Here is a 27,004-nt window from a genome sequence, read left to right as displayed (position 1 = left end):
ATGTGAAAGAGCTTGCTTCCTATCTTTTCTTCTAGGAGTTTTATGGTTTCAAGCCTTACAAGTCTTAAATCTATTCTGAATTTCTCTTTGTATATGGTGTAACACTGTGGTCCAATTGCCTTCCTTTGCATTTAGTATATACATTTCCCAACACTATATATTGAGTCTCACTTTTCCCCATGTATGTCCTTGCCTCCTTTGTCATAGATTAATTGACCTCATATAATTGGGTTTATTTCTGGGCTCTGTATTCTCTGCCCATTGATCTATGTGTCTGTTTTTGTGCCAGTGCCATGGTGTTTTGATTACTATAGCTCTGTAGTGTAGTTTTAAATCAGGTCTCAAACTTCCAGCTTTGTTCTTCTTAATATCACTTTGGCTATTCAGGGTATTTTGTAGTTCTATACAAATTTTAGGATTATTTGTTCTAATTCTGTGACAAATGCCATTGGTATTTTGATAGGTTTTGCATTTAATCTGTAGATTTCTTTGGGTAGTATGAAAATTTTAACAATACTAATTCTTCCAATCCAAGAGTGCAGTATGTCTTTCCCTTTATTTCTGTCTTCAGTTTCTTTCACCAACACAGTTCTTTCATCTCCTTAGTTAAATTTATTCTAAGCATCTTATTCTTTTTAATGCAATTATAAATGAAATTGTTTTCTAAATTCCTCTTTCTGATAGCTCGTTATTAGTGTGTAGAAATGCAACTGTTTTCTATATATTAATTTTGTAGCCTATGACTTACTAAATTTATTAGTTCTAATAGATTTTTTAAAATTTTTTATTAAGGTTTGATTGATATACACTCTTATGAAGGTTTCACATGAAAAAACAATGTGGTTACTACATTTACCCATATTATTAAGTCCCCACCCATACCCCAATGCAGTCACTGTCCATCAGTGCAGCAAGTTGCCAGAGATCCACTATGTCCCTTCTCTGTGATAGACTGTTCTCCCCGTGATCCCCCACACCATGTGTACTAAACATAATACCCCTCTGTCCCCTTCTCCCTCCCCACCCACCCTCACACACCCCTCCCCTGTAGTAACCACTAGTTCATTCTTGGAGTCTCTGAATCTGCTGCCATTTTGTTCCTTCAGTTTTGCTTCATTGTTATACTCCACAAATGAGGGAAATCATTTGGCATTTGTCTTTCTCCACCTGGCTTATTTCACTGAGCATAATGTCCTCCAGCTCCATCCATGTGGTTGGAAATGGTAGGATTTGTTTCTTTCTTATGGCCGAATAGTATTCCACTTCTTCATCCATTCATCTACTGATGGACACTTAGGTTGCTTCCATATCTTGGCTATTGTAAAAAGTGCTGTGATAAACATAGGGGTGCATATATGTCTTTTTGAATCTGAGAAGTTGCATTCTTTGGGTAAATTCCAAGGAATGGGATTCCTGGGTCAAATGGTATTTCTATTTTTAGTTTTTTGAGGAACCTCCATATTGCTTTCCTCAATGGTTGAACTAGCTTACATTCCCACCAGCAGTGTAGGAGGGTTCCCCTTTCTCCACATCCTCGCCAGCGTTTGTTGTTTTTAGTCTTTTTGATGCTGGCCATCTTTATTGGTGTGAGGTGATATCTCATTGTGGTTTTAATTTGCATTTCTCTGATGATTAGCGATGTGGAGCATCTTTTTATGTGCCTGTTGGCCATCTGAATTTCTTCTCTGGAGAAGTGTCTATTCATATCCTCTGCCCATTTTTTAATTGGCTTATTTGCTTTTTCTTTGTTGAGGTGCATGAGCTCTTTATATATTTTGGATGTCAATCCTTTATTGGACATGTCATTTATGAATATATTCTCCCATACTGTAGGGTGTCTTTTTGTTCTATTGATCATGTTCTTTGCTGTACAGAAACTTTTCAGCTTGATATAGTCCACTTGTTTATCTTTGCTTTTGTTTCCCTTTCCCGGGGAGATATGTTCATGAAGAAGTCGCTCATGTTTATGTCCAAGAGATTTTGCCTATGTTTTTTCCTAAGAGTTTTATGGTTTCATGACTTGCATTCAGGTCTTTGATCCATTTTGAATTTACTCTTGTGTATGGGGTTAGACAATGATCCAGTTTCATTCTCTTACATGTAGCTGTCCCGTTTTGCCAACACCAGCTGTTGAAGAGACTGTCATTTCGCCATTGTATGTCCATGGCTCCCTTATCGTATGTTAATTGACCATATATGTTTGGGTTAATGTTTGGAGTCTCTATTCTGTTCCACTGGTCTGTGGCTCTGTTCTTGTGCCAGTACCAAATTGTCTTGATTCCTGTGGCTTTGTAGTAGAGCTTGAAGTTGGGGAGCGAGATCCCCCCCACTTTATTCTTCCTTCTCAGGATTGCTTTGGCTATTCGGGGTCTTTGGTGTTTCCATATGAATTTTAGAACTATATGTTCCAGTTCATTGAAGAATGCTGTTGGTAATTTGGTAGGGATTGCATTCAGTCTGTAGATTGCTTTGGGCAGGATGGCCATTTTGACAATATTAATTCTGCCATTTTGACAATATTAATTCTTCCATTTTGACAATACTAATTCTTCCTAACCAAGAGCATGGGATGAGTTTCCATTTGTTAGTGTCCTCTTTAATTTCTCTTAAGGGTGTCTTGTAGTTTTCAGGGTATAGGATTTTTCACTTCCTTGGTTAGGTTTATTCTAGGTATTTTATTCTTTTTGATGCAATTGTGAATGGAATTATTTTCCTGATTTCTCTTTCTGCTAGTTCATCGTTAGTGTATAGTAATGCAACAGATTTCGGTGTATTTTGTATCCTGCAACTTTGCTGAATTCAGATTCTAGTAGTTTTGGAGTGGAGTCTTTAGGGTATTTTATGTATATTATCATGTCATCTGCAAATAGTGACAGTTTGACCTCTGCTTTACCTATCTGGAAGCCTTATATTTCTTTGTTTTGTGTGATTGCCGTGGTTAGGACCTACAGAACTATGTCGAATAACCTTGGGGAAGGTGGGAATCCCTGTCTTGTTCCGGGGGCTACTAGCCCCCGACTGACGGTCCACGCGGCCAATGAGCGCGGGGCGCTGCGGAGCAGACAGCTATTGGGCGCGCGCGCAGACACGTAAGACCGGCGGCTGCGTAGTAGCTGCAGGCGCTGCCGCCGCCGTATTCATCAGTCAGTAGCATCCCGAGCGCCGCCGAGAGAAGCAGTTCTCAGCGTCCCCTTCGTGCTTCGGTCCGCCGGCCCGGGGAAGAGCGGCCTGAGCCGTCCCGTCCGCGCAGTGGGCCCTCGGAGACCAGATGTCGATGGACGCGCTCCGTGCTCGGCGGCGCCATCCTCCCGCCTCGCATGCGCTGGCTGTACTGACCTCGCCCCCAGCCTCGGATCGCCTCGCGCCCGCTGGGCTCTCGGCGCGCCTCGGCTCTCCCGCGGTGTGCGGCGTGCGGCAGTCACTGTGGCCGAAGCGCCCCACGTGGTGGAGATCGACCCGGATTTCGAGCCGCTGTCCCAGCCGGACTTCAGCCAGTCCAGCTCTGCCTCCTCCAGCCTGGCGCCGTCGGGCGGCTCGACCAGGAACCGCGACGCCGCTGCGCGCCTGCCTTCGGAGCCGCTTGTCCCGCCGCAGCGCGTGGGGCAGCCTATCCCCTGCCGACCGCATCGCCAAGGCCATCGAGAGCTCGGCTGAGAAGCGGCTCCCGCTGCCGCGGAGCGTCCACAGTGGGCCACGCTTCAGGGGTGAAGCCGACGGCGACGGCTCGGCGGGCTGGAAGGTATGTGGCCTCGGGGCGCGTCGGGACCCGGATGGAGCGCAGGGACCCCTGCCTCCGCCTGAGGTCTCGGTGGAGCCCGTGAAGGGGCGGCCGTGCAAGTGGCTCGGCGGGCAGCGCGTGACCCTCGGGGCCGTGAAGCGGCCGGCGCGGGTGGGGGTCTCGCTGGGCCCCGCCGGGGTCCGCGAGTCGGCGCGCTCCGCCGGAGGGGCCGCCCGTGAAGGGAGGGAGCGGAGCGGGTCCGCCCGGGGCAGACGTCCGAGCGGCCGGCGGAGTTCACCGTGGCGAGGGGAGAGGGGCCCGCCACAGCCGCTGCTCCTCCCTCCGGGGCCGGGCGGTGAGGGCGGCTGCTCTCCGCCCCGTGGCGCGCGTCCGCCCGGCCCGGGGCCGCGCCGCCGACCTGCTCCCATCGCCCGGGCCGGGGCCGCAGGCGGAGGGGCCGGGCCGCGCCGACGGGGAGGCCGGTGGGCGTTGTGCCGTGTGTGGATTTTCTCGGCGGGGGCCTCGAGGGCGAGGGCCTGCCGAGCTGAAGTCCAAGTGTGACTCGCGGCGGGGCGGCGGGCGAGAGGCCGCCCGGAGGCAGCGCCTTTAGAATTAAAACGTTTTTCATGACGCACCTCCCGTATTTTTTATTTGGGAATGAAGTTTCTTTACTTTTGTCTGGGAGTGACAGTGCATTTTCTTGTATTTAGAAATTCATATCTTTCTGTCCTTTCGGTTTGTAATCTGCAGCTGAGTAATTTGTGACCAGCCACAGAGATTCTGAGACAGTGACCGTGGGTAGTCAGAGTAGGGTGGGGGCACCTGGAAAAAGACCCCCGCGGGAACTCCGTATTAAACAATTAAGCAAAGTCAGAGTCACTGCTGCCAAGTAGAATATTAAAGTGGGAGTATAAGCATTCTTCAGTGAAGATTAGTTAAAACTAAAAAGCCAGGAGTAACCTGACCTGGAATGTTTGAACGGATATCCCCCAGATAAGAAAATACCTCCGCACAGCCCATTGTCTTCATTGTGTCAATTAAAGGAGGCTATTGTGATATTTACTTTAGCCTGCTAAAAGGCCGGGTTTCTGTTTAACTTTGCCCAGATGCTGCTTTTCCTCCTCCAGCGCCTCATCAAGTAATGTACAACCTGGGCAATTAGTATGGCAAGTGAGCCCAGCCACGAACAATATAGTAAAAGGCAGGAAGGATCCCAACTTAAAGGTAAGATTGCATTTTAACACCCAGGTCGTTAACAAGTAAGATTCTTAACTTACTCTTAGCAAACAGACAAGACCTCAGCCCACCTTTGGAGAACTGTCCGGAGGGGTGGAGGAGGGGGAGAGGGGTGGGGTGGGGGCTGAGCAGCGTTCAGAGGGGTCGTGGGATCAGGGTTTGGAAGGCCCGGTGCTGTGTTTACAGGTGCCTCCTGCTAGGGCAAGCCGCGTGTGTGCCAGTCCCTCAGTCCCAGGACTGAGTCACCTCCTGTGTGCAAAACCATTGTTCATACTAGAGTCTTTATTTTGTAAAAGAATCCCCTCCAGGATCCCTGAGAATGGCGAGCTCCTCCCACCCCATTCCCCTCAGTAAGGGTAAAATAAGGTTGACAGGTTACACTTTCAAACACCCCGACTTAGAGCACCCACTGTGCGCCCGTGAGAAGCCCCAGGAGGGCGAAGTGTGCAGCTATGTAAGGCATTGGGGGCATGGGGGCAGTGTACGTGTGCGTGTCTGCCCTCACGTGTCTGAGCCCTGCTGGGTTCCTGACAGGCTGTGTGGCCTTCGCTCAGTCCCTTTTCTTTGGGCTAGTGACTAAGTTGGACTAGATGTTCTCTGCAGCCCCTGCCCGCCCCGACTCTTTCAGAAGTGTGTTTGATAGGAGTTTCACAGAAGTGGTGAGGGCTTGCAGAAATTGGAATTGACATGAGGAAAGAGTTCAGCATTCCTCGGGGACCGTGGTCTAGAAAAGGCCTAGACGTCTCAAAGGGCATGTGTCTGTAAAGAAATGGGAGGCAGAATCTAAGGCTGGAGATCAGCGCCCACCTCTGAGAGCCAGACAGATACCAGGTGTGAATGTACTTGTGAGTGGTTGAGTGCTGTGCCAACATTACTGAAACATTGTTGCTGTTGTGAAAGTCCCTCCCCGTCCCTACAATAATTTTACACCTTTCTTCCATCTGCCTCTCAGCTGTGCTGAGGCCCCCAGGAAGGAAACACGCACGGACTGGGGACGTGGAAGCTACAGGAGGGCTGGTGGCAGGGATGAGCACATGAGCAGGTTTTGGCATAAGCTCCCCTCACTCCTAGTACAGGCAAAGCCAGGCGGAAGGAGTTCTGTAGGGAACCCCTGGCTTCCAGTCCAATATGAAGGAGACAACGTCTCCACCCACCCCATCCCAACAAAACACTGCAGACACCTCCTCCTCTCAGGGCCTGGAAGGGCAGGCAGGAAATGGACAGGGCTTCTGGTTGGCTCCTCGGGCACTAAGACTGTGATCTGTAGAGCAGTTCTCACCTGTTAACTGACTCCTGGTCAAGTCTGCAAAGTGCATACACGCTCACTAGGGAAGAAAAACAGGAAGAGGAAGGAGGCACCTCTAATGCCCCTCAGGCCTACGTTCCCACCTCCCACATCATACATCTAAGGCAAAGAGCACTGCCCGCAAGTCCATCACCTCCCTGAAAGTTGCCAAATATCACCCTGTCTGGTCCCCAGTATAAAAATCCATACCTAGCCTTCCCAGACTTGTGGAAACAATGTCCTCCTTAGACAAACCAAGGGTGACAACTGAACTTTAAAAGCGTGGTAACTGACACCTCACTTCAGGAGGCTGCCTCCAGAGCATTCTTCTTAGGAATCTGGACTTCCCAGGAATCTGTTGGTATTCAGAATGTTCTAGGGCTCTTACCATCTCCCTTGCTGCTGCAGGCTTTTCTAGCATATTTCCTTCACAGCTCTTGTCATGATGTGCCATAACTCTTAACGGTTAGTTATTGGACTGTGTGTTTGGTGCCTACCTGCCTGCCTGCCTGCCTGCAAGCTTCTGGAAGGCTGGGAATGGATCTGTGTGGTAGCTCTGCTGGCCACATAGTAGAAGCTCACTAGCAGTGGTTGGTTCAGTTAGTTAATTAGTACTATGAAAGACACTTTATGGTGCGCCCCAAATTAATTAATTGCAATGTTTTTTTGAGAGGGCATCTCTCATACTTATTGATCAAATGGTTGTTAACAACAATAAAATTCTGTATAGGGGACTTAATGCACAATCACTAATCAACCCCAAGCCTAATTCTCAACAGTCTCCAATCTTCTGAAGCATAATGAACAAGTTCTTACATGGTGAACAAGTTCTTACATGGTGAACAGTGCAAGGGCAGTCATATCACAGAAACTTTCGGTTTTGATCACGCATCATGAACTATGAACAATCAAGTCAGATATGATTATCCATTTGATTTTTATACTTGATTTATATGTGAATCCCACATTTCTCCCGTATTTTTTTTTAATAAAATGCTAAAGTGGTAGGTAGATGTAAGATAAAGGTAGAAAACATAATTTAGTGCTGTAAGAGGGCAAATGTAGATCATCAGGCCTGTGCCTATAGACTAAGTATTAATCCAAGCTAGACAAGGGAAACAAAACATCCACGGATGCAGATTTCTCTCAGAACGGGGGGTGAGGTTCTAAGCCCCCAATTTCTCACCTGATGGCCCCCCTGCGACTGTGCCTGTCTTAGGTTGTTCCTCCCTTGAGGAATCTTACCCGTCTTTGGCTAACCAGCCATCTACCAGGGCCATACAGGGAAATGTAAAGTTGGTAAGTGAGAGAGAAGCAATATTGTTTGAAAAGGTTAGCTTTTTACTTCTTTGCAGATTTATGCCCTGTGGCTTCTATGCCCAGCATTTGTCTTGAGGTATCTTTACCACTTGAAAGAATTATGATACTCAGTAATTTTCGATATGAGGCACGATTCTACTAAAGGGTTGTAATTAGGAAGGAAGAAGAAAAGGTATAGAAGTAGCAGACGGAAGAAAACATGGGAAGATTGATTATTTCTTTGACATATCTTCTTGTAGAGTAACATAAGCATGTGTAGGTTTTAAACTACTAATTAAATTGTGTACACACATTAACATAATAGGAATACAGCTACATAACAAAAGCAGACCAACAATTACCAGCCATATCCAGTGAAACCAAGAAAACCAGTTAGGTACCCTAGGCATTTGTGAAAACTTATCAGTAATATGATGGATATTGTCTAACTGAATTTAAATAGTTTGAGAAAAATCCGACAAATTAAAACAACACATTCCTGGAAACTGTTCACATCCCATATGTTCTTTTAACAATAGATAGTCTACAGTCACACGATTTTGGAGCACTGCAACTTGCACTTCTCCTAATTCTTGGTTGAGTTCTGACAATACAGATCCAGTCAAATTTGTTGTTTTACTGTATGCACAGGCCAGCTTAGATATTTCCTTCTTCATTCCAATGGCAAGTCCAGGAACTGGTGGGATGAGTGCAGCTACAACTGCAACAGCGCCAGGATCTTTGCTGAAGTTTTTTGATGATCATCTGGAATGACTCTTCCAGAGGATGTTGATGTTGGTTGTTCTTCATGCAATGTTTGTTTCTTTTTTGACTTACATCAACACAAATTTATTATCTTACAGTTCTATAGGTCAGAAGTCCAACACAAGTCTTACTCAGAAAAAATTAAGGTGTCAACAGACTGTCCTTCTTTCTGGAAACTTTAAGAGAAAATCCATTTTCTTAGCTTTTCCAGCTTCTAGAGGCTGCCTGCATTCCCTAGCTTATGGCCCTTTCCCAACACCACTAAAGAAGGCTGCACAAGTTCTCCTCAAGTCACAGAGCTCCCTGACCTCCTCTTCTGCCTCCCTTTTACACTTTGTAAAAATTTTGTTGTCATTAATCTACAATTACATGAAAAAACATTATGTTTACCAGGCATCCCCCTTCACCAAGGCCCCCCTCCACCCCATTACAGTCACTGTCCATCAGCATAGTAAGATGGTGTAGAATCACTACTTGTTTTACATGTTTTGCACAGCCCTCCCCATGCCGCCCCCCCCCCACAGTATACATGCTAATCGTAATGCCCCCTTTCTTTTTCCCCACCCTTATCCCTCCCTTCCCACCCATCCTCCCCAGTCCCTTTCCCTTTGGTAACTGTTAGTCCATTCTTGGGTTCTGTGATTCTGCTACTGTTTTGTTCCTTCAGTTTTTCTTTGTTGTTATACTCCACATATGAGTGAAATCATTTGATACTTGTCTTTCTCCGCCTGGCTTATTTCACCGAGCATAATACCCTCTAGCTCCATCCATGTTTTTGCAAATGGTAGGATATGTTTTCTTACAGCTGAATGATTCTCCATTGTGTAGATGTACCACCTCTTCTTTATCCATTCATCTACTGATGGACACTTAGGTTGCTTCCATTTCTTGGCTATTGTAAATAGTGCAGCGATAAACATAGGGGTGCATCTGTCTTTTTCAAACTGGGCTCATGCATTCTTAGGGTAAATTCCTAGAAGTGGAATTCCTGGGTCAAATGGTGTTTCTATTTTGAGCTTGTTGAGGAACCTCCATACTGCTTTCCACAATGATTGAACTAATTTACATTCCCACCAGCAGTGTAGGAGGGTTCTCCTTTCTCCACATCCTTGCCAACATTGGTGGTTGTTTGTCTTTTGAATGGCTGCGATCCTTAGTGGTGTGAGGTGGTATCTCATTGTGGTTTTAATTTGCATTTCTCTGATGACTGGCGATGTGGAGCATCTTTTCATGTGTCCATTGGCCATCTGAATTTCTTCTTTGGAGAACTGTCTGTTCAGCTCCTCTGCCCATTTTTTAATTGGATTATTTGCTTTTTGTTTGTTGAGGTGTGTGAGCTCTTTATATACTTTGGATGTCAATCCTTTGTCAGATCTGTCATTTATGAATATATTCTCCCATACTGTAGGGTACCTTTTTGCTCTATTGATGGTGTCCTTTGCTGTACAGAAGCTTTTCAGCTTGATATAGTCCCACTTGTTCATTTTTGCTTTTGTTTCCCTTGTCTGGGGAGATATGTTCATGAAGAAGTAGCTCATGTTTATGTTGAAGAGATTTTTACCTATGTTTTCTTCTAAGAGTTCTCTGGTTTCATGACTTACGTTCAGGTCTTTGATCCATTTCAAATTTACTTTCGTGTATGGGGTTAGACAGTGATCCAGTTTCATTCTCTTACACGTAGCTGTCCAGTTTTGCCAGCACCATCTGTTGAAGAGACTGTCCTTTCCCCATTGTATGTCCATGGCTCCTTTATTATATATTAATTGACCATGTATGTTTGGGTTAATGTCATCTCTATTCTGTTCCACTGGTCTGTGGCTCTGTTCTTGTGCCAGTACCAAATTGTCTTGATTACTGTGGCTTTGTAGTAGAGCTTGAAGTTGGGGAGCGAGATTCCCCACCCCCACCCCTTATTCTTCCTTCTCAGGATTGCTTTGGCTATTTGGGGTCTTTGGTGTTTCCATATGAATTTTTGAACTAGTTGTTCCAGTTCGTTGAAGAATGTTGTTTGTAATTTGATAGGGATTGCATTAAATCTGTATATAGCTTTGGGCAGGATGGCCATTTTGATGATATTAATTCTTCCTAGCCAAGAGCATGGGATGAATTTCCATTTGTTAGTGTCCTCTTTAATTTCTCTTAAGAGTGTTCTGTAGTTTTTCAGGGTATAGGTCTTTCACTTCCTTGGTTAGGTTTATTCCTAGGTATTTTATTTTTTTTGATGCTAGTGTGAATGGAATTGTTTTCCTGATTTCTCTTTCTCTTAGTTTATTGTCAGTGTATAGGAAAGCTACAGATTTCTGTGTGTTAATTTTTTATCTTGCAACTTCGCTGAATTCCGATATTAGTTCTAATAGTTTTGCAGTGGCGTCTTTAGGGTTTTTTATGTACAATATCATGTCATCTGCAAATAGTGACAGTTTGACTTCTTTACCAATCTGGATTCCTTGCATTTCTTCTTGTTTTGTCTGATTGCTGTGGCTAAGACCTCCAGTACTATGTTCAATAACAGGGAGGTGAGTGGGCATCCGTCTTGTTCCCGATCTCGGAGGAAAAGCTATCAGCCTCTCGCTGTTCAGTATGATGTTAGGTGTGGGTTTATCATATATGGCCTTTATTATGTTGAGGTACTTGCCCTCTATGCCCATTTTGTTGAGAGTTTTTATCATGAATGGATGTTGAATTTCATCGAATGGTTTTTCAGCATCTATGGAGATGATCATGTGGCTTTTGCCCTTCTTTTTGTTGATGTGGTGCATGATGTTGATGGATTTTCAAATGTTGTACCATCCTTGCATCCCTGAGATGAATCCCACTTGGTCATGGTGTATGACCCTCTTGATGTATTTTTTAATTCGGTTTGCTAATATTTTGTTGAGTATTTTTGCATCTACGTTCATCAGGGATATTGGTCTGTAGTTTTCTTTTTCGGTGGGGTCTTTGCTATTAGGTTTTGCTATTAGGGTGATGTTGGCTTCATAGAATGAGCTTGGGAGTATTCTCTCCTCTTCTAGTTTTTGGAAAACTTTTAAGAACAATGGGTATTATGTCTTCTCTGTATGTCTGATAAAATTCTGAGGGAAATCCATCTGGCCCGGGGGTTTTGTTCTTGGGTAGTTTTTTGATTACCGATTCAATTTCGTTGCTGGTAATCGGTCTGTTTAGATTTTCTATTTCTTTCTGGGTCAGTCTTGGGAGGTTGTATTTTTCTAGGAAGTTGTCCATTTCTCCTAGGTTTTCCAGTTTGTTAGCATATAGATTTTCATAGTATTCTCTAATAATTCTTTGTATTTCTGTGGAGTCCGTCGTGATTTTTCCTTTCTGGTTTCTGATTCTGTTGATGTGTGTTGACTCTCTTTTTCTCTTAATAAGTCTGGCTAGAGGCTTATCTATTTTGTTTATTTTCTTGAAGAACCAGCTCTTGGTTTCATTGATTTTTTTCTCAATTTTATTTATTTCTTCTCTGATCTTTATTAGGTCCCTCCGTCTGCAGACCTTAGGCCTCATTTGTTCTTCTTTTTCCAATTTCGATAATTGTGATGTTAGATTATTCATTTGGGATTGTTCTTCCTTCTTTAAATATGCCTGGATTGCTATGTACTTTCCTCTTAAGACTGCCTTTGCTGCGTCCCACAGAAGTTGGGGCTTTGTCACTTAGCTACAGCAGAGAAAACATAGTGATGAATAATGAAATATGTATGAGAAGAAAAATTTTTTTAAGTTTTCTTAAGTGACTCTGAAATCACAATGTGTGAAAATACTTTTTCTTTCATGATTCTAAGTCTCAAATTCATGAGTGCAGAGGAGTGGATTTCTTGCTCAGCTCTGTCATGTGGCAGGACAATGGTAAATGGGAGTTGGCCATACCTTATCCTCCCCTTGTGCCAAGAACGAAGTCTGGTTTAGTGAAACACCTATTAAGGCCACACCTACTGGGCAGAAACTGCCCGATTCCACTGGACCCTAGAATGCCACTGCCACTCAGTGTGGGAATAAAGCCACGCATGCAATGCTGTTCTTTGAGATGGTGGGGGGTGTTTCCATTTAGGGTGCCAGGTGAAAACTCCATGACTTGTATTGTCAGACGATGCATATTTGCATATTACTCTAGTAACTGCCAGGAGAAGAGGATTTTGTTTTCTCTGAGGCCTGGGGTTAAGAAAGAATTTACTCATTCTAGGCAATTTACCAGATTAAGAAAGTTGCTTAATTTTTTTTTCCATTTGGTTACTTCTGTTTGTAATATTTATCTGTGGTACAAGATGCCTTTAAGCCTTTCTTTAAAGGATGACTTTGCTGACACATGATCAGCTGATTAGGGGGCAGGGATAGGCAATTGACCTCGGCCAACACAGATTCTTTGGTCTTTCCGGCTGTAGCTATTGGAAAAGACTGATTGTACTGAAGTTGCTAATCTGGTAGTATAAGATTTAGGTTATTGGCAGAATACTGCCACTTAAAGGAGCAATGCCCATTCAGAGAAAGGGGGAGAGATGAAGCCCTGAGGACGCTGGTGAAACTTCTGGATTCAGCCATGCCTGAAACCTCAGATTTTTAGTTCCATAAGGCTATATCTTTTTTTAAATTTTGCTGTAATTTGTAAGTGAGCTTAAGTTAAGGTCACTTGCTACTACAGAGTTCTAATTATCACTAGAGAGCCATCTGCATTGCAGAGATCCAGTCTCTTACAGTTTTAAGATTAACTAGGAGTATTGGGAGACTCTAACTTTGCTTAGCATCTATGACATTATTCTGAAAATGATCTTCTTTGTTGACTATTTCATACTATTTAGCTTATCCTGTAGCCGCTGAAATCTATTGACAGAGCTGTTTACTGGGCAAGGTTGATCTTGGAAAGACAACATGGGAGGAAAGGTAATCAGTAGGCAAACCTCAAGGGAAAAACTGGAGAAAACATCTTCCCTCTACAAGTTCCACCATCGCCTAGTGTACTCAGTCAAGTACCACTTGCCTTCTTTTCCCAAGGATGTTTTTTGGAAATTAGTGGGGCAACAAGTCCTCAGTCCGAAGTGTGAGAGATGCAGAGAGGAAGCTCCTTAGCCTCCACAGGGTGCTCCTGTTCAGTATCTTGGGTAGTATGTCGATTAGGAGATCTGGATTTATAAAGCTTATGTGGAAAAACAAGTAGCCCAGCAGTGTGATGAAAAATAGGGTGATGAAAAAGAGAACCTGAAAAATCCTGAAAAGAGAAAGCCAAGAAACTTTTAGCCAGATATTAGAAAACCAGGAACAAAATAGAAGTCATACCTAAATGCACACCTGGCTCCTTCTTGATATTCAAATGTCTCCCACTAAATCTTGTCTCCGCTCCCAGCAACCCCTTGTAAATGTGGTCCTTCCTTTGTGCTGGCTTGCTAGTTACTGTCTTCCATCGCTGTGTTTTATTTTCTTTTAGTATTTATCATTATCTGAAATTATCTTGTGATGTAGTCACACCAATTTATACCCCACTAGCAGAGTGTGCATTTCTATGGATCTACACCCTCTCCAACACTTACCGTCAGATTTTTAAAGTTTCACAAATCAAATGGGTGTAAAGTAATATCTCATTATGGTCTTGATTTGTATTTCCCAGATGAACAGTGATGCTGAATATCTGTGCATAGGTTTATTGGTCTGATGTGTTCCTTTTGCCCATTTATCTGCTGGGTTGAGCTTTTCTTACTAAATGGTAAAAGTTCTTTATATGTTCTTGATATGAATCCTTTTCCATGTGTACTTTGAATAACTTCCCTCTACTTTCTAACTTTCACTTGCTCTAAGTGTTGAAGAGCAAAAGTTAGTAATTTTGAATAAAGTCTAGTTTATCAACCTTTCCTTTAATTACAATCAATCCTTTTATGTCGTGTTAAAAATCCATGCCCATTACCACGGCCTGAGAGATACTTCTATCGTCATTGAGAGTTCGTAGCATTTTAGGAATATGTTCACAAATTCTTTGATGCTCCCCTCACTCTGAGATTTCCCTGCACTGGGGTGTGGACTGGGCGTAAGGGCTCGATTCTAAAGAGTGCAGCGTCGTGGACGTGCCCGGGTGTGACTTCCCGGACCGGGTGCTAAAGACACCGCAGCTTCTTCCTTCCTCCCAGGAGCAAACCTGCTGTCGTATTGGGAGGACACCCAGGCGGCCGTGTGGAGATGCGCACGTGCTGAGGGACTGAGACCTCCGGCCAAAATCCAGCAGAAAAGCGCGTGTGGAAATAGATCCTGTAGCCCCAGCCCAGCCTTCTCATGGCTGTAACTTTGGCCAGCATCTTGTCGGTAGCCTCATACCAGGCCTTGGGCTGGAACTACCAGGCTGAGGGACTCAAAGATTCCTGACTCACAGAAACTATGGCATGATAAGTGTTTATTATTTGAAACTAGTAAGTTTGGGGGTAATTTGTTCAGTGGTAATAGATTAACTCATGCTGCATTTTAAAGATCCCTTTCTTTCTTTTTGTGGACATTTACGTCTTTAACACCTTGGGCTTGCTTTTTATATATGCTGAATGTTAGTGATCTGATACCATTTTTTGTGTTATTTGGGTAACGTTTTTCCCTACCATATTTTTGAACAATTCTTCCTTTCCCCTAAGACATATAATTAGTGTTACATATCAAAGGTCTAAATGTGTGCACTGTTTCTAAGCTCTTTTTTTGTTCTGTTTCATTGTTCAGTTTTCCTAGTCTGGTCCCAATAGCACACTATCATAATTATTGCAGCTTCATAGTAAGTTCTGATGTCTGAAACGGCATGTTCCCCACCTCTTGCTTTTCTTTAGAATTTCCAGGTTATGTCTGACCCTTTACTCCTCCAAATATAGTATATTTTAGAATCATTTCATTCAATTCCCTGAAAAATCTTTTGGGGAGTTTGCTTGGAATTGAATTGACTATCAACTGGAGACAACTGATGTATTTCTGATATTAAGGCTTCCTATCCATGATCATGGTATTTCTCTTCTTTCATTCATGATACTTTTAATATTTCTTAATACATTTCTCTAAATTTCCCTATAGTGGTCTTGATTTCTTCTTTAAATGATGAATTTTTTTTCCCTTGCTCTTTTACTATGACTTGCATGGGCAAACTGCCACTGTTTCCTTCCTATGTTAACCTTATCCGGCTGTTCTGGGCTGCCTCCAGCCCCAGGACAAATTCATTACCACCTGCCCTCACTAGTCAGAGAGAACCCCTTCCCCACCAGTTCTCTGACGTCTCTCTCTAGAGTTGATCGATCTTAGAGCCAGGATCCAGGATCCCTTCTGGTGAAGTGTCTTAGAATTAGAATCAGAGGCCCTTTACAAACCTCCTTCCTCCTTCCTGCAAATCTCCTTGAAGCTGGATACAATATTCATAAGGAGGTTCTGGGTGACATTCCCAGGGAAAATCTTAGGAATAACCAACTTTCTAATCTCTTGAGTTAACGACCAGCACACCAGTGCCCCACAGAATGGTCGAGTAAAACAAGAGGGAAGGTATTTGTAGTTTACTGAACTAAACTTGTACATTCTCCTCCAGATTACCAACTCTCATTAACGCAGACAGTCCTGGGGAGTCACATGGGCGATTCCATGCTGGGCACGGGTGTTAGAAGTATAGGTGAAGGCAGTCCTAGGAGTTCTAGGAAGAATTCTACTAGTTGTTCCAGGAACACTGTATGTAGGAATATCAAAATATGTAGTACTTCATTTTCCTTGTATGAAGGGACATCCCCCTTAAGCCAATATTCTAGACATTTGGAAATTACCTTTAAACACCAATAATTTTATGTTAATCATTTTGATGGAACTCTTTCTAAATCATATTTTATACCACTTTGAATCTGTTTCTGTATGCCTTCTTAAACAGATTATATTGAACATAATTTGACCTTTTCTTGAAAATACAAGGGCTACATGAATAGAAGTTTTTGCTGTCCCAGTGATTCCTTCAGAACTAATATGCACTCTGTTGTTTGAATCTTGAGTTTTTATTCAGGTTAACAAATATTTTTGAGCAATTATGATGTGCTGGATACTGTTAGGTGCTTTACCTCTTTTTCACAATCATTTCCTCTTTTATCTGTTATTAGGCATCAGTATACTTGCATTTAGAAGTTCTCTCCCTATGTATGTATATATTTTTCATGTCAGGGGTAAAGAGCTAACATTGTAACAAGGTTTGAGGGAGACGTGTCTCATACAGTAGTGTGAAAACCCAATCACTATGCCTATGAACCCCATTTCTAATCTACAGACTCTACTGGGGATCCAGATACATCAAATTATTTCAGACTGTTAAGGGAAGAGGGAGTAAATATGAGATTTGCCACATCTCTTTTAGGTGATAAGATTCCCGTTTCTGATTACTACTGGGCTGTTGGCTGCTAATACTGGAAAATGAGATTAGTAATTGCCTTTCGGCAAGAAGTCATAGCATTAAAACTGAGAAATGTGGTCACTGATGACACTAGTTTGTTGACTCTGTGTGTGTGTGAGAGAGAGAGAGTGAGAGTGTGTGTGTGTGTGTGTGTGTGTCTGTGTATACAAGCTTCTCCTTGTCGTCTTCAGGATGGCTAGTAGATCTTCCAGTTTTCAGGAAGTCCGCTCAAAGATATTTACTTGCCTTTTACAGAGCCATATTCCTTTCTTTTGGAGAGACTTGTCCTGGGAGAAGAAGAAAGGACATTGATAAATAAGCAATTTTTCGAAGCTGTCATCACTGTCAAGTAATATTCAGTGAGCCATTAGTTATATGTTACAGTTAGATACCATACAAACTTTTTTCATAAGCATAAACAGATGAAAATTTCAAAGCCAATGCATATACATATATATGCATATATGTGTGTGTGCAGTATTTATATATACATATGCAGAGATATATATATATATACACACTTACATATTTATATATAATTTTGTTTCACCTTCTTATATACTGATGGGAGTAGAGGAAGGCACAGAAACGTACAGTATGTCGCCCCAGGTTATACAGCTAGTGAGTGGCAGGGCCAGGCGGGGCCTCTGGGAATCCCCATTCTGGGCCCTCATAACTCTCTGCTCACCTTCAGCTCAGCCAGCAACCCTTAGGGGAATGAACAAGCTATGGAAACCACGCAGATATATTCTGAGATAAGTTTTAAAAGTATAAAAATGTAAAGATGAAGATATATCCTGGATTTTTGTGGCATTTCTTTTACAAAATATTTTCTTTGTTATTTCATTTTCCTTTTAACTTCCTTGGGAGATAAAAAGAGGAATTAAGACTTTAAAATTGTGTAAATAAGGCTCATAGAACTGGAATCATGAGAAACTTTATGTTTTACAAATTTGGTTCTATAACTTGAGCCAGATGAGGTGAAGTGCCCTCTAATCGGTGCTCAGGGAGCGTCTCTGTAAAGACGGCTCAAACTCAGGGCACGGGACCGTCATGGGACTCTCATAATCTTGTATGAAGACACTCTGTTTTTCCTCTGATGGGTAGTCAGATGAATACTTTGATGAACCATTGGGGATAGATGTCGGGACATATCAGAAAGTATGCTAAGCCTCGTCCTAGAGAGGGGGAGTCCAGTTAATTTCAGGGTCCAGTTAATTTTTTTTGCTGAGTAGAATATGCAAGAGAGGGGCCAGAATAACTTGCTCAGGACAATCGGAGTCATGGTCACTGTGGGCATGTCTGACACATACCCAAACATCTGGATGACCCCAGGGACAATGGTGGATTATTGATGTTTGCTTTTTAGGAAAAGAAGACTTTTTTTTTCTGAGATTATCAAGACCATATATTTCATGCCAATAAATTTCTCGTGAATGTCAACCTTGCCTCTAAAACCAATATTCATTCCAAAAATAAAGTTAAATAAAAGTTTATCTTTTAGCCCTGTGAACTTGCTGCCACAAAATGCCAAACAGGCAAAGAGCCGTGATGCTCTGCATCCCATTCTATGTCCTTCTGACCTTTGCATATGTACTGGTGACATCACGATGTTAAACATGAACAGATTTGGAGCTGTGTCATAAAGAAGTGATGACTTACTATGTTAACTCATGGGGCGACTGTGATCAGATAGTGACAGATAACCCTGGTGGTGTGTGTCTTGAAAGATTCGGGACCATGCTGGGATCATCTGGAAAGAGTTCTGTGATTGCAGGAGGAGGGTGGTGTGGTGTATGTGTCATATATTAGCCTCTTCTCTATAGGGCATGCCCTCAGTTAATGTTCCTTCTTGCTTGCATTCTGAACCTTCTTAGGTCTTAGACTAGTTTCTACGAGGACATGTCTCGTATTTACATGGCTGTAAGAGAGGGAAGACAGTTGTCTTCTTTGTTTTAGGTTGGAATGCTTTAAAATTATATCTAGTACTGTTCTTGGAAAATGCACATGGGAAGCTTTGTGTATGTTTCCTGGCTTATAGTGTTTTGGAAACTCTGACAGGCAGTGGCCCTGAGAGGACACAGGGTGGAAGGCTCACCTTAGTATTTTGGCTGTTATGTTCTTTTCTTGCCGAGTTCATGCTCAAGACTTTTGATCTAGGGGGAAATGAACCAAGATAGGGATTGAATAAAGTACACTCAGATACTCATACTACATAGTGATTATTTAAAAAGTTTCATATTCTAAAGCTGTGCTGTCCACTATGGAAGCCAGTGGCTGCATGTAGCTATAAACAATAAGTTAATAAAAATAAAAATCAGTTCCTCAGTTACACTAACCATGTTTCAGGTACTCAGTAGGTGGCCCTTGGCTCCTTATTGGATGGCACAAGGTTTTACTGGGCAGCTCTGTTCTAGAAACTTATCTTTGCAGTGAAGCCATACTTAATGTTCAAGAAGGCTCTCGGGAAACTTGAAGGTATCCTTCAGAATTCCAAGTCCTGGTGCCCTGTGGCCCTCCCAGGCCACAATGCACACCAGGGCTATTTAGAGGTGGTATGAAGTTTGGGTCTCTTTACCTTGATCCCAAGATTCTAAAATATTTAATAAATGTAAGTACCTCTTGACTAAGTTAAGATTTAACTTCTAAAAAGGGGCCAAGAAATGGGAGTGAGATTTTTGACTTTGTTTTCTCAACATGTCAGGTCTAGACAAACTCAGAAAGGAGGGGCTTTTGTCTTGCCATGTCTAACCTTTAATGGTCCTAGTTTAGTAGTTAATATAGTGTACAGTTTGGGTTTGGTAATATGATAGCCTTCGTGTGTCTAGACGTTAGTTTCATGCCTATCTTACATGGCTGAGTCTCTGTGTTTTTGGGGAAATGAGGGTGGTATTAGTTTAAAGGGCTTTTCTGTGAAAGTAGGAATGTCCTACTCGTCAGAGGGCCTGACTACCAGCCCTTTGAAAATCAGATGTTCCTGCCCTTAATATAAACCTGAATAATTGAAAATGTGATAAAAGTATGAAGGAAGATGTGTTTCTGTGGTTTTTTAAGAAGGATGGAAGAAGGACCTGCATTTTAAAGTTGGTGCGGTTTAGTGGGAGTCAAGCAATCCCTAACAGAAGGGAGAGAGAGGTGGGGTTGGGGCTCACTCAGTCCCGAGTAGGAACTGGTCAGAGGAATGTTTGCTCTGACCCAGGCTGAGATGGAGTTAACGACTAAAACCAAGAAGTTCCTTTTTTGCCAGAACTCACACTTCTCTCTCAAGGAGCCGCGTCTCTACCTCTTCTTCAATGTTCTTTGAAGTTTCCTGGTACTTCTTCCCAGAGAAATAAAAGAAACCACAGTTACTAATTAATTAGGAGCCTTACACTTTTTCTAATCATAAGAAGCATGTATTATTACGTGGTAACATGAATGCTTGGTGTCCTTTTCCAGCCCCGACACCCCCCACCACTCCTGATCACTCGCTACACTTCCTCCCTTCCCAGGCAGGTCCCTGGGTAATTGGCGTCATGAAAGGAAAAGTGCTCGTTATGAATTTAAGAGCACAGAGGTCAGGAGACCAGGGCTGTAACAGAATGATATTGGTGGTGGGTTGTCAGGGACCCAAAGACCCTTTGTCATGCCACTTTGAAGAGTTAATATTGTTGTAGAAAGTGTTATTTGAAAAGCCTGGTTTCATATTATCCTGTACCTTACAAACCCTTCTCTGTCCCATTACCGAGAAACTGTACCTTAATGCAGAAGACCTGATCTTTGCAGAGCTGGGCCACCAATGCGTAGTCTTCCATTACCTGGGAACCCAAAATTCAGTCTTAAATTTCTTTCAGGAAATTTCTCTAAGAACCAGAGTATACTTGTTTCCTCCTAAATCCCAGACCCTAAATGTAGTTTTCTAATTGTTCTAAATGTGTTTTTGCTGTATGTATGAACTCATTTCTTTTCTGAGGCTAGATAAGCTTTATTTTGTGGGGAATTTTATTTTGGGACAGTTGAGAGAAGAATAGATACTAATTTGTTGAAGATTCAGATATGGAACATATCCTGTAAAAATTATTGAAGAGAAGGAAACCTAGGAGACTGCATTTACCTTCCTTTCCTTCATCCCCTCCTCAACCCCATAATGGTTCTGCATCTGGAACCTTATTATATATAAGTCAATCATTTGCAGAATGTATTGCATCGTCTAACTGAACATCAACTTTTCCTTCCTCTGGGAGAAGAAATACTGAAATTACTACCATCACCTTAGCCAGTTCCTTCTCTCGGTCAGCACAGGAAGCTTCCAGCTGTTGTAACTTAACCTATAGAAAGGGAAGGAGATGGGTAACTCAAGGTGCAAGCAGGCTTCCATTCTGAAATGCTGTCTCAAAGGTTATCTTCCAGTGGTTGGCATTCATCAGGTATGATGTCAGATGTCTTTTTAATGGAGGAGAGTCAAACCATGCAGCGTCCTTCTGGTGACCCTGCCCTTCTACACTCCCAAGCCCTTAGCATTCATCAGGGCTCCACTCACACTTAAACTACAATTCTTAGCTTCCTTCCTTCTTAGCTATTCCTCTTAGGAAAAACATCAATCTTGAAAAACCTCACTCTTTCTTTTCCTTTTATATACTTAACCGCTCACTCCTTTTTTGCTCCCCGTAGTCCTTCTTCCTTCTTTCCTTCCCTGTTTGATGGAAGCCTATTCTATATTGGTCGCTATGTTGTAGCGATGGGCAGAGGGCCATGAGAGCAGAAAGGATACAGTGGTGAACAGGATTGACAGGCAGAGTCTCTGCCTCACAGAGCTGACATTCTAGTTGGGGACATTAACAGATAAGTCAGCATGAGAATGATAAATGCTATGAAAGAAATACAAACAGAGAAATGTAGTGATAGCGATGACATGAGAGCTATCATGGGTGAAGTCCTGTCTGATGGGATGATACTGGGTTGAAATCTAAATGGTAAATAGTAGCCAAATGGAGGTCTGGAAGAAATATGCCCCATGCAGGGTTGCAGCAAGAGCTAAGACTGTGAAAGAGCACATATGTAGTGTGTATGTGGGAGTTATGTGGCTGGAGCGTGGGGAAACACCTGGTGAGGAGGAGATGAGGTGGGGAAAGGTTGACAAGGATGAGATTATGTGTAAGGCCTTGTAGCTTCTAGAGTTTGGTTCTTTATTTTAATTTCAGTGAGAATCCAGGTGTGAACTCGAAGTAGTAAGGACATAATCTGATTTGTGGGGTTTTTTTTTTTTTCATTAAATGAAACTGACATTTACTAACTTTCTTCCATGTTTATTCAATCAATTTTGTATGAAGTAAATAAAACATTAAGGACAAAGTTGAAGTTACTTTTACTCCCTATATACAGTTTTCATCCCCCTCCACACTCACTATATACAACCAATATTACACTTTTCATAAAGATTGTTCTAATCTATTTTAAGAATATTTTATACATCCACAAATATTCATATATATACAATAACATAATATTGTTTTATGTGATATTTTTATTAACATGATTTTTATATTCTCTGTATTTTTTTTCTTTGAATTAAACCTTTATCACTATTTTGAATATTTGATACAGAAACATTGATGTAGAGTCAATATCCACAGCATCACAAGAAATTTCAACATACCATTTGTCAAGGAAGAAAGCTGCTCAGTTCTGTACATATAATGCCAAATGTTAATTTTTTTTTTTTTTTGAGAGGGCATGTCTTACATTTATTGATCAAATGGTTGTTAACAACAATAAAATTCTGTATAGGGGACTCAATGCACAATCATTAATCAACCCCAAGTCTAATTCTCAACAGTCTCCAATCTTCTAAAGTATAATGAACAAGTTCTTACATGGTGAACAAATTCTTACATAGTGAATAAGTTCTTACATGGTAAACAGTGCAAGGGCAGTCATCACAGAAACTTTTGGTTTTGATCACGCATTATGAACCATAAACAATCAGGTCAAATATGAATATTCATTTGATTTTTATACTTGATTTATATGTGGATCCCACATTTCTCCCTTTATTATTATTATTATTATTATTATTATTATTTTTAATAAAATGCTGAAGTGGTAGGTAGATGTAAGATAGAGGTACAAAGCTTAGTTTAGTGTTGTAAGAGAGCAAATGTAGATGATCAGGTGTGTGCCTGTAGACTATGTGTTAATCCAAGCTAGACAAGGGCAATAAAACATCCACGGATGCAGAAGATTTCTCTCAAAACAGAGGGGGAGAGGTTCTAAGCCTCACCTCTGTTGATCCCCAATTTCTCACCTGATGGCCCCCCTGCGACTGTGCCTGTCTTAGGTTGTTCCTCCCTTGAGGAATCTTACCCGTCTCTGGCTAACCAGTCATCTTCCGGGGCCATACAGGGAGATGTAAAGTTGGTAAGTGAGAGAGAAGCCATATTGTTTGAAAAGGTTAGCTTTTTACTTCTTTGCAGATTTATGCCCTGTGGCTTCTATGCCCAGCATTCGTCTTGAGGTATCTTTAGCACTTGGAGGAATTATGATACTCGGTAAATTCGATATGAGGCATGAATTCTATTTAAGGGTTGTAATTAGGAAGGAAGAAGAAAAGCTATAGAGGTAGCAGATGGAAGAAAACATGGGAAGATTGATTATTTCTTTGACATATCTTCTTGTAATTTAGCATGTATAGGTTTTAAACTACTAATTAAATTGCACACACACATTAACATAATAGGAATACAGTTACATAACCAAAGCAGATCAGTAATTACCAGCCATCTCCAGTGAGGCCAAAAAAACCAGTTAGGCACCCTAGGTATTTGTGAAAATTTGTCTATGATATGATGGATATTGTCCAACTGTACTTGAACAGTCTGAGAGAAATCAGACAAATTAAGACAGCCCATTCCTGGGGACTGTCCTGGGTTCTCGCAGGTGTGGATGTGGTCTGGATGTTGTCCTGTGTCCTCTGGTCTTTATTCTAGGAAGAGTTGTCTTTGTTATATGTTCATAGATATATGTGGTTTTGGGAGGAGATTTCCGCTGCTCTACTCACGCCACCATCTTGGCTCCACCCTGATTTGTGTTTTTAAAGAATAAGTCTTTTCTATGTGTGAAAGGTAGATTAACGGTAAGAGCAGAAGCAGGAAGACTAAGGGGCTAATTTGGCGTCCAGGCAAGGGCTTATGGTGGCTCGCAGAGGGTAATAGTAGCAGAGGAATAGATGTGCTCGGGCTCTATTCCCTAGTTAGAGCAGACAAGCCTGCGTTCTTCCTTCCTTCCACCTTTAGCTCTACTGTTCCCACTTTGATCTAGGCACCATTGTTTCACGTCTGAAGACTTCAAACAGTTCCTTTCCTCTCCAGTCAATTCTATCCAGGGCCAGAGAGCCAAGTGTGCTAAGGGCTGTATTTTCAGGACGGTGGTCTGAGACCCAGAGAGGCGCAGCAGGCGTACCATTAAACTGATGAGCTGATTGCCAGGATGTAAGAACAACAGAAGCAAGAGATGCTATGGATTTCATAGAATTAGAGAAGTCACTTGAGAATTCTACAACACATGTAGGCACATGGGTGTAATTTAAAGGGTCAGTGATGCTTTAGAGTTCTTTGGAGGTGGGCTAATAGCTTCCAGGAAAATAATGGCCATTGTTCTGACAATACCTGGAACTACCTATAGTCTTTCGGCTCAGCTGAGGTGACACAGCATCACCAGACTTAAAGCCTCACCATGGTCTCTGGAGGGCTACTGTCAAGAAAAGTTGTTTTGAGCAGAAGGAAGCAAATGCAGTTATATGGCAAGGCTAGTCAAGGGGCTTCCTAAGCCTTTCTAACCTGAGCCCCAAGTTTATCCTGAAGCACATGCAGGCTCCACATTTCTTCCTTCCAGATACATTTCCTGGACAGGCGTGGCCAAGGAAGCTTTGGACTTCCTGTTTTGTTTTTTTTGTGTGTGTGTGTGGCCATCAGTACTAATTTGGCTGACAGGAAATAGGGAAGTAATTCTCTGTTTTTCACTTTCTATTTTCAGTGTGTCCATCTCTGCAGGGGCCCCACAGATGCAGTATGGGCTTAAGTGTGAGCTTAAGAAGCTAAAGAGAAATAAGGCAAGGGCAAGATGGAATTCTACAGAAAGTATCAAGTAAGAATTGTACCTGCTTTCTGAATAAAAGAATAAGTCCACCTTTTTTCATCTTTGATCAGATGGATTGTGCTTGTGCCCAGGTTTTTATGTTTGGAACACAATTAGAGAAATGCTAAGCAACGTATGATACACTCAGCAGGTAGAGGTCACTAAATATTTGAGTGATAAATTGAATGAATCCTTTTCTGGATGGGAGAAAGTGATAGAGTGTGTACATTACCTAGCACACCGTAGATTGACAAGTCCTAGCTCTGCTCTGTGAATGCATACATTTGCCTCAGCTAGACTTTTAAATAATCATGTTAAATACGTGACGTTTCATGGTTTTACTCTGAAGAGTATTTTAAAAATACACCATTTCATTCCGTTTTCATCCTGAGGCTGAAAGGGGCTGATTAAATTGCCCAACTTCATACACCTCACTAAGTGCTGGGACCAGGATAGGAACCGGGGACTTCAGTGGTATATATGCATTGTGCAGTTGTGTTCTGCTCTTCCTGAAGGAAGAGAAACAAAATGCATGGCTTCAGAGTGAAATTCCTTACCAAGGGCAGAAAAGAATTCAGTACTCAGTAGCCTAGGCTTAAGTCTGACATGGGCTAAAACTACAAAGAATTTATCCCAGTTTTGACAGTTGTTTCCACTTAAAAGCTTGCTTCCTGGTCACGTAACCCAAACCCACTCAAGATTGCTTTTCCATTTACCTTTGACCCTTCCAGTGCTCCCTATAGATGGCCTTGTTCACACTTGGTTGCCTTTTGCAATTTCGTTGTAAGCTGTGATTTTAAATAAATACGTATTTCAAATAAAAATACATCAAATAAAAAATTCTAGAAGACAAACACACTGTTTGGTGTGTAGAGCCAATAACATGGCCTTGATAAAGCTGCCAGGAGATTGTCCCTTAATGGATACTTGGTGCCGTTGGAAGCATCTTTATTCTACCTCCGACTTCTCACTAGTCTTGGCCAGCAGAGCTAGAGTGTGCCCAAGCAGGAGTACTTCCCTGAACCCTGTGCCATTCCGGGCTACAGAGGCCTGCAGGCGGGGGTCAGAAAGTAGGGCGATCATAGGAAACCCACTGTATTTTGAGCAGGAGTTGAGGTGGAGTAAATGCCTCGATAAGGAAAGGGGAAGACCGTGGGATTTAAGTATTTTTAAAAGTCTCTGTTGAAAATAAAATTAAACTTTCACCTTCCGACAAAGTGTTAGTGGATTCCATTTTCTTGCGATAGAATGAAAAAAAACCCACGGGATCACCAAATAGCCCAAATGTCGACCCCACTCCCTTCACCTCATGCCTGCAGGGGAAGTCCATGGCATTCAGGGACGAAGCTCACCCTCAGGAGAGGGGGGCAGGGGTGGAACCCACCCCCTGCACAGACTTTTCTGACATGTGGGATCCTCTATGATCATTTTCCCTCCCTTGTCCCTTTGACAACTGGAGCCGCTGCGGGGAACCTGGGGAAAACTAGAGCCTCATCCCACCTTTTTCTGAGGTTCTGTTGTATCGTGGACCAGAGCCTCACTTTTCCTTTCCTGTTGAGAGAAAGCAGCAGCGCATAGGTGCGGAGCTCCCTGCTACCACCCATCTTTATTCAGCTGCTTGTTCTCACTTTCACCGGGTGCTATTTCCCTGCAGTGACTCTACGTCACTGCGTATTGTCAGGTAAAGGACCTGTGGTTTGATTTCCACATACGTATCTGCACCAACTCACCAGGATAGACATGCCCACATGCAGGGCTTCCCAGTATGAAATATTACCAAAGAAACTGTGCCCTCAACACGTATTTTACCATGGCTTTTGACTATTCTTTGCATGTGAAAAAGAGGAGACTAGCTTATCTGATGACTGACGAGAGACAAGCTGAGGAGTAACACCTATCAGATGGCTCTTCCCAGCTTTTTGCCTACAAGTCTGGCTGTGTCTTCCTTGAGGTCATGCAGCGTTCTTTCCCTTCCCACGGTGGAGCTATTCTGCTGCTCCCACTCCTCATCATCTGTCAGGTCTTGGGGATGAGACCTCACTTTCCAGCCTGAATGTCACAAGCACATGGTGTGAGGAACAGACCGCTTCAGAACTGAGGAAAACACATCTGTCAGTTTTAAGGGTACTTCAGTGTCAATAAATATGGCTCTCAAGTCGGAAGCCCATCTTTCCTGGGTCCTTGTCATCATAATCCCTTCAAAGGCAGGAAGAAAAAACACTTC

At 42.6% G+C, this 27,004-nt stretch overlaps 2 protein-coding genes and 1 pseudogene across 3 annotated transcripts in view; 1 reads left to right on the top strand and 2 right to left on the bottom strand.

Moving 5' to 3' along the window:
* Positions 1-3,628: 3,628 nt before the first annotated feature.
* The window catches only part of LOC130680014 (transmembrane and coiled-coil domain-containing protein 5A-like), a 70,610-nt gene continuing 47,234 nt past the window's right edge, over positions 3,629-27,004 (top strand). The window contains exons 1-2 of the mRNA XM_057489818.1: positions 3,629-3,739; positions 24,679-24,789. Coding sequence (XP_057345801.1) covers positions 24,766-24,789 — 24 coding nt within the window. The 5' untranslated portion in view covers positions 3,629-3,739; positions 24,679-24,765. The remainder of the gene's footprint in view (positions 3,740-24,678; positions 24,790-27,004) is intronic.
* Positions 11,924-27,004, bottom strand: part of LOC118928331 (transmembrane and coiled-coil domain-containing protein 5A-like) — a 70,610-nt gene continuing 55,529 nt past the window's right edge. The window contains exons 1-7 of one of the 2 annotated variants that reach the window (XM_057489826.1): positions 25,497-25,923; positions 20,919-20,975; positions 20,406-20,465; positions 19,923-19,987; positions 18,767-18,824; positions 16,915-16,955; positions 11,964-13,503 (exon numbers count right to left, since the gene is read on the bottom strand). In XM_057489826.1, coding sequence (XP_057345809.1) covers positions 13,305-13,503; positions 16,915-16,955; positions 18,767-18,824; positions 19,923-19,987; positions 20,406-20,462 — 420 coding nt within the window. In that variant the 5' untranslated portion in view covers positions 20,463-20,465; positions 20,919-20,975; positions 25,497-25,923 and the 3' untranslated portion in view covers positions 11,964-13,304. Of the gene's footprint in view, positions 13,504-16,914; positions 16,956-18,766; positions 18,825-19,922; positions 19,988-20,405; positions 20,466-20,918; positions 20,976-25,496; positions 25,924-27,004 lie in introns of those variants that run through there. The other variant, XM_057489824.1, reaches the window with a different exon arrangement.
* Positions 16,437-16,532, bottom strand: LOC130682751 (small nucleolar RNA U13; annotated as a pseudogene).

The sequence above is a fragment of the Manis pentadactyla genome, chromosome 2, assembly GCF_030020395.1.
Source record: "Manis pentadactyla isolate mManPen7 chromosome 2, mManPen7.hap1, whole genome shotgun sequence".
Classification (NCBI taxonomy): Eukaryota; Metazoa; Chordata; class Mammalia; order Pholidota; family Manidae; genus Manis; species Manis pentadactyla.
The sequence above is the reverse complement of the archived record's forward strand: the minus strand, read 5'-3'. Positions and strand labels throughout refer to the sequence as shown.